The 8,047-nt window shown below is 33.9% G+C and overlaps 1 protein-coding gene across 1 annotated transcript; it reads right to left on the reverse strand.

The window, feature by feature from the left end:
• Positions 1–3,495: 3,495 nt before the first annotated feature.
• On the reverse strand, positions 3,496–5,337 carry LOC134271786 (tachykinin-like peptides receptor 86C). The gene is made up of 2 exons (XM_062753991.1): positions 5,112–5,337; positions 3,496–4,058 (listed from the first exon to the last, which is right to left on the reverse strand). Exons 1-2 carry the CDS (start codon positions 5,304–5,306, stop codon positions 3,762–3,764), a joined length of 492 nt encoding a protein of 163 aa, XP_062609975.1. The 5' UTR covers positions 5,307–5,337; the 3' UTR covers positions 3,496–3,761.
• Positions 5,338–8,047: the final 2,710 nt, after the last annotated feature.

Below are 8,047 nucleotides of genomic sequence, written 5' to 3' on the forward strand. Positions count from 1 at the left end.
TGAGGAAAATGACGCATTTTATGACGTCATAATGCATTGATTAGATTGGAAATTACGTCACGATTAATGGATATGTTGTCCCCAACACTCCAAGTGATAAATATTGCATTTGCAACCTAAACTGATCGATTTTGATTTTTCAGAAATTCTCAGGGCCAAATATGACCCAACATGGCTCTTGCTCTTTAATTTTAAAAGACGAAATTGACAGGTGACATGTTTAATTAGATCTTGTATTAGTTCATATCACAAAAAATGCTGTCTTAAAAAATAAAAAAAATATTAAATAATTTTCCTACCTACCTACCTTAATTTTTTCAGGCTGACAGCAGGAAATGAGACTATTATTTTGTTGGCCTAACATGCAAGATGAAGTTGTCTGTCCCTCTTTCAGGCCAACAGTAAACATGATTTGCTTGATGTACTCAGATTAACATGTCAATTAAAATTTCCCAAATCATTTTTTTTTATTGAATATATTGTTCCCTTTCAGCCCTTAGTGTCAGGATTTCCCAGTTTTGCTTTTTGTAAAGCCTTAATATAATATATACAGTATAATTTGGGTTGCTATTTAATTTAATTCCTTAAGGTGAAATATCTCTCTGCTCCAAATTTCACAATTTTTAGCTCACCTGAGCCGAAGGCTCAAGTGAGCTTTTCTGATCACATTTTGTCCGTCGTCCGTCCGTCTGTCCGTCTGTAAACTTTTCACATTTTCGACTTCTTCTCAAGAACCACTGGGCCAATTTTGACCAAACTTGGTACAAAGCATCCTTGGGTGAAGGGGAATTTAAATTGTTAAAATGAAGGGACATGTCCCCTCGCAAGGGGAGATAATCAAGAAAAGACAAAAATAGGGTTGGGTCATTAAAAAATCTTCTTCTCAAGAACCACTGGGCCAGTAAAGCTGAAACTTATGTGGAAGCATCCTGGGGTAGTGTAGATTCTAAATTGTTCAAATCATGACCCCCGGGGGAAGGGCGGGGCCACAATGGGGAATCAAAGTTTTATATAGAAATATATAGGAAAAATCTTTGAAAATCTTCTTCTCAAGAACCACTGGGCCAGAAAAGCTGAATCTTATGTGGAAGCATCCTGGTATAGTGTAGATTCTAAATTGTTCAAATAATGACCCCCGGGGGAAGGGTGGGGCCACAATGGGGAATCAAAGTTTTATATAGAAATATATAGGAAAAATCTTTGAAAATCTTCTTCTCAAGAACCACTGGGCCAGAAAAGCTGAAACTTATGTGGAAGCATCCTAGTGTAGTGTAGATTCTAAATTGTTCAAATCATGACCCCCGGGAGAAGGGCGGGGCCACAATGGGGAATCAAAGTTTTACATAGAAATATATAGGAAAAATCTTTGAAAATCTACTTCTCAAGAACCACTGGGCCAGAAAAGATGAAACTCATGTGGAATCATCCTCAGGTAGTGTGGATTCTAAATTGTTAAAATAATGACCCCCGGGGGAAGGGTGGGGCCACAATGGGGAATCAAAGTTTTATATAGAAATATATAGGAAAAATCTTTGAAAATCTTCTTCTCAAGAACCACTGGGCCAGAAAAGCTGAATCTTATGTGAAAGCATCCTGGTGTAGTGTAGATTCTAAATTGTTCAAATCATGACCCCCGGGGGAAGGGCGGGGCCACAATGGGGTATCAAAGTTTTACATAGAAATATATAGGAAAAATCTTTGAAAATCTTCTTCTCAAGAACCACTGGGCCAGAAAAGCTGAAACTTATGTGGAAGCATCCTGGTATAATGTAGATTCTAAATTGTTCAAATCATGACCCCCGGGGGAAGGGCGGGGCCACAATGGGGAATCAAAGTTATATATAGGAAAAATCTTTGAAAATCTTCTTCTCAAGAACCACTGGGCCAGAAAAAGTGAATCTTATGTGGAAGCATTCTGGGGTAGTGTAAATTCTAAATTGTAGGAATCATGACCCCCGGGGGAAGGGCGGGGCCATTATAGGGAATCAAAGTTTTACATAGAAATATATAGGAAAAATCTTTGAAAATCTTCTTCTCAGGAACCACTGGGCCAAAAAAGCTGAAACATATGTGCCCATGGAAGGATCATGGGGTAGTGTAGATTTCAAAATGTCTAAATTATGATCAGTGGGGTAGGGTGGGGATGCATTATGTATAACAAGGGGGAAATCTGGTAAAGAACAGAATGGTCAAAGCTTCTCAGGTGAGCGATGTGGCCCATGGGCCTCTTGTTTTTTTTAATTCCAAACAATGATTTTTATTAACAACATTAGCATTAGATTCAAATGGAAAATAGTTTGAAGCATGAAGCGTTGCTTACTTTTTCAGAAATGAATTATATGTCAAATTCTGATGTGAAGAAAATTTGATATGGTAAATAGAAAGATCATTTATTTTTTTATCTCACAATAAAATGATATGTTCAAGTATATACGAAAATAATATTTACTCTCATGCCTATCTTGCCAAAATTTCATGTACGCAATACAAGTATTTTAATGTTGTATATCAAAATATTCTCATTGAACAATTTTCAGCTTTCATTTTTAATTCTTTGCATGAATAATACGCAAGTTATTTAAGGTCATGTTTTGCAGGTCAAGGTCATTTACATATGACACTTATTCCTTCTTTTATTTGTCCACCTGAACCTTTATATTCTGAAATGATTTAATACATGTAGGTCATTTCAAGGTTTATTTATTGTACATTTAATTCTAAATGCAAGTGAACAAGTACCTAACTTTAAATTTTTATTGCTGCTAAGTGATAATTTAATGGTACATTTTGCCAGGAATTACTGGATACATGTGTATTTCTAATAAATCTATGTCAATCATGGCCTTTAATCAAATTTTTCAGATATTTATTAATGCAGCATATTTTAAACCTTAAATCTGGGTTTGCTGTGAGAGGTATGTAACACCTCATGTAATTCAATGGGAATTTTTTTAATTGAAATATGCACTAATACATGTATCAGTGCTTAGTTTGAAGACTAGATTTTTCATGTATAATATGTTATTATTTTAAATTAGGATATTGTTGTTCCAAACATTTGAGAAATTTTATGAAATTTCAATTATTTTCTGAAATAAGAATGAATAAAAAATTGTTGCTATTAAAACCTGGTGCATTTATTAATTCATATGTATGACAAACTTTCATTTGAGAAAAAAAAATAACAATATAAACTATTGAAGACTGAAGTTATTTTGAAGTAACGACAATGAAAGCATATCATTTGAAACAAATATTGTTATATTAATTAAAGTAATCATTAATGCCTGTATGTAAATCCAAACCACTGTATGTAAATATTTTAAACCCACATTTAAGCCAAATTAATACATCTATTCATTAACAATTCCTACTAGTTTTTCCTATGCAACACAAAAAGAATTTTCCTTCCTGAGATATTTTAAAAAGTCAAAAGAATTCTTTAAAACATACATGTAATATTATATTTCATTACATAAAAGTGAAAGTCCTGTGATTAATGTTTTCAGCTTTCATGTGCATTTTTGTAAAATTATTTTACACATTACAATGATTTTAAGGAAGGTCTGAACACTAATAAATTTTTTTAGACTTAAAAAAAACAAGTACAATGTATTAAGGTTTACATATTGAGTTAATTTTATGTATTATTGCATTCCTTAGCATGTGGAAAATATTGAAGAACAATTTTTATTTCAGGAGTATTTGATTATTTAATGCATATACACAGTTTATGTAACACACATACAAAGCATAAGAAATCACGGGTTTGACGAGACTTGCGCAGTGCCAAGTTCTGAGACACTGTCGACAAACAGTTTACAGACAAGGTCCAGCTGCTCCTCCTCACACGTTTTATTTCGACTTCCGGTACAGCCTGGCTTTTGTTCTACAATTAGTAACCTCTTCTGTAACTTTCCAGAGGAAGTCTTCTTCGGTTTGCTCTGATGGCGGATTAGGAAGCTCTCCTTGGTTGTTACACTATACGTCCTGTTTATCATCACTCTAAGACAGGAACAACAAGGACACCACATATAAAACAAGGTCAAAAGGTCAGCCTGTAAGGTTAAAGGAATGTATTAAAACAGGGTTAAAAGATCAGCAGTGTATTAAAACAAGGTTAAACGGTCAACTTGTAAAAGATACATGTAATGAAGAACACATTTTTAACAGTTCGATTGATTGTATGTTGTTTTACGTCCCATTCAAGAATTTTTTGCACTCATATAGAGAGGTCACTATAAACCGGTGAAGGGCTTCAAATTTTGACATTTACTCAGCACTCATATAGAGAGGTCACTATAAACCGGTGAAGGGCTTCAAATTTTGACCTTTACTCAGCACTCATATAGAGAGGTCACTATAAACCGGTGAAGGGCTTCAAATTTTGACCTTTACTCAGCACTCATATAGAGAGGTCACTATAAACCGGTGAAGGGCTTCAAATTTTGACCTTTACTCAGCACTCATATAGAGAGGTCACTATAAACCGGTGAAGGGCTTCAAATTTTGACCTTTACTCAGCACTCATATAGAGAGGTCACTATAAACCGGTGAAGGGCTTCAAATTTTGACCTTTACTCAGCACTCATATAGAGAGGTCACTATAAACCGGTGAAGGGCTTCAAATTTTGACCTTTACTCAGCACTCAGAGCCATTGAGCAGTGAGAGATCTTTATCTTGTCAACTCCTGCTGTGACACGAGACCTGAGTTTTTAATGCCTAATCCAAAGGACCCGCAAGTGCCGAGCGCATGGAGTTGTTAGGCCACTATGTATAGTTGACAGATTTTCTCATTATTTTCCGATCATGACAAGGATCACACAGCAGATGTGACAACTTGACGGGGGATGCTCACTCCTCCATGGCACCTGATCCAACCTCTGATGTTTTGGAGGTCCATGTTTGCTCTGCTCTGCTCCTATTTTGTATTGTGTAATGGACTTTGAGCTTGAGTGCTGTTCGTTATCTCCATATGTTTCGTTCTTGCAGCGTGATATTTCAGTTTTTATGTTTATAGATCTATTTTTACATTTTAGACATTTGATTTCTACATAAAAACATAATTATCTTCTCCGTTAATATGTACGTGTTATTGTCAGAAGCTTACTCTAAAACTGTCGTTTGTAAAGCTGTAGATAATGGGATTGGCAAAACTGTTGGACATGGCAAGCCAATGGACTCCCAGGTATATTCCTAGTTCAAGTCTGTCGTGGTGGGTGGAGGGTTGAAAGTCACGGACCAATGTAAACACATGAAGAGGGAGCCAGCACACCCCGAATATCGTCACCACGATCACCAGCATCTTTATCACCTGTCAAAGAAAACCATAGAGCGATTAATCTATAGTATATAAATCACAGTTATACCACTGGTAAGTCTAAGCTAAAGTACGATCAAGTAAGAGGTTACATTTACTAACAAGGTCATTTTATCGACCATAGAATTACAAAAGGCTGGTGTTAAACAATGTTGTTGAAATTCTTGTATTATCAACTTATATTTCAGTAGTCTGCCTCGCTTTCAAAATTTATCGTACTCGGAGCATGCTCTTAAAAGTATCAAATAAGTTGAAAGATGTAAACTCTACATGTATATCCAGGTGATAGCGGAGAATCGCTGAAAACAGGAAAATTGACAACGGTAAAAATTAAGTTGGCTTTTATCACAGATCTTTGTTGTCAACATCCAAATAGAAGACAAATGTATCAAACTTTGTAATGACTTTTATTTTGAGTTTACTCTCTGGGATGTATGGAATCGAAATATACTAGTAAATGGAAATAACTCGGCAATTTGTTTGAGAGTCGAGTTGAAGGCCACATCAAATGTTTTCTTCCCATGTATGAGTTCTTGAATAAATTCTGCTTCATAGAAATATTCTATTTATAAAGAAGCAGTGTTAATTAGTACCTATCGAATTTCTACATATTTTAAGAAAATGTTGACTCAAAGACTTCATAATTATTGTCAATAAATAGCTCTGGTACCCTTTTACCATTTACTTTAGAACACCGGTACTTGTGTGTAGAATCAGAGTGATTTTTAACAAATAAAATTTGTTGATTACCAACTACCTTTTCTCGAGTTTTATCTTATTGAAGAAACATGTCCTTGCTAACATGGAATTTGTCACAATGCTCTCCTACAAATTTCCCAAGATCTCGCGATTAACAAAAATTACAAAAACAGAGACTAAAAACAAAATATCAAGTTTCTAATTCAATTTATGTAATAAAAATATCTTTTGGACAATTGTTGTTAACAACTACATGTGGATTTGGTAATGTCCTTCACAGATTGATAGCATTGTCGAGTTAAATTAATGTTCATTGATTATTTCTCTTATTACATGTTTTAAACTTTTACTTTTCAGAACGTTTACAGTAGATTGTCAATAATGCATCTTTACATTTTATGCTTTCTAGTACATTCCAATTTTCAATGAACATTAATTAATTTTTTTTGTCAGCTATCAGTATATCAATAACTGAGCGTAAAGCGATGAATTTACATGTGGTGCATATTGATTCCCGTGAAAGACTTGTCGGCTTTTAAGCGTGTCACATAAAATCCCAATGATGGACAGAAGCTATGCATTCTCTGTGATTTATGGGTACAAACGGGATGTTTTGTCAGAATTTTTTTTTATTTTATTACAAAATGTCATTGAGTGTCTTTCGACTGTGTTCAACTACAAAATTAGAAGTTATATACATACTGTTTTTTTTCTGAATAAAAGAGGAATCCGTGTTAATCATTATTAAAATGTGATTTTTTAAACTCTATTTTCCAGTTGAGGCTTTCAGATATTTTTTTCTTCAAAGACATGATTTAGAACATGAGCAGTGATCCTTTCTTAAATCACGGTCTCAAACTTTTTTTATTATGTCTTTGATTGAAAGTAATCTATAGTGTGTGTCATTTAACCAGAGAACTCAAGAATTATGCTAAACCAAAAGTAGAATAGTGATATTTTTTGCAGATGGTTTGTAGAATGATTGGATGAATATATCACACCGAGCATCAAATACAATCTGAATCGATGACACGTTATGTGGGATGTTTTACTCTAAATCAAATCAGCAACTCTTTTTTTTTCAGGAACCTGTTGAATTACTCCACCGAGGATAACAGAAAAGCAGGGTTCTGAACTTGTAACAACCACTCAGAAAGTCCATTTGCTCAATTACTTCTAAATAAACAAATAATAATTTCTGAAATACATATTTGTAGTAAGAGAGAAGGAGAGTGATGTCCATTTCATGCCTTTTGTTTCATATTACAGCCTTCCTCCTGTAATATGCTAAACCATCTTCAACTGTAGACTCCTACTCTGAAAAGTTTTTGCAGAATCTGATCCTAACATGCAGTTTTTAATAAGTATTTTTAAAAATATATTATCCATTTATTAAAAAAGAAAATGATAAATCCTTTACAAAAAAAAAAGATTTTGAATAAAATTTGGCTGTAACTCATTAAGATAGTATTAGACATTCTTGTTATCTTATAAATCACCAGATAAAAGAGTTTGCGCTACAGTTTTATAAAAAAAAATAACAAAATCCTGTAAAAGTCGATTTTCAAACTTTGTCCAGTTTCTGGTTATATCTGCTAGTAAGTTGGATGTGATGACATAAGCAAATGTAGGTCGAAGCTAAACGAAGGTCTGGATTATCGATGAAGTACTACTTTGTCAGCCAATTACATCGGTTAAGGAACGTTTTAATCAATAAATGACCCATAATGCCAATAAAAAGGGGCATGAAATTGTCAAAGTAGACCACTTCTTACAAAAGATAATTTAATGAGAGGAAACCATTTACACTTCCTGACAAACTACTCGTTGCTAAAGACTAGTTGTGATATAAAGATATAATTGAAAAAGAAAATCCACAACCCATTTCTTAAATAAAAAAATGAATATTTTGTCACTAGAGTGAATATCATTTGTTACAAAACAATTGAAATTAACACTTGTATACATTTTTTCAACATTTACTAGACGTTGCTGCAGATGAATTCACAATTTCTAACGAAGCAGAA

The sequence above is a fragment of the Saccostrea cucullata genome, unplaced genomic scaffold (genome assembly GCF_032062105.1).
Source record: "Saccostrea cucullata isolate Sc308-1 unplaced genomic scaffold, CSIRO_AGI_Scuc_v1 ctg263, whole genome shotgun sequence".
NCBI classification, from domain to species: domain Eukaryota; kingdom Metazoa; phylum Mollusca; class Bivalvia; order Ostreida; family Ostreidae; genus Saccostrea; species Saccostrea cuccullata.

Coding starts and splice junctions, on each gene's coding strand:
- LOC134271786 (XM_062753991.1), bottom strand. CDS start 5,306: ATGCTGGTGATCGTGGTGACGATATTCGGGGTGTGCTGGCTCCCTCTT. Junction 4,059..5,111: donor TTACAAACGACAGTTTTAGA/GTAAGCTTCTGA, acceptor TTAACCTTACAG/GCTGACCTTTTGACCTTGTT.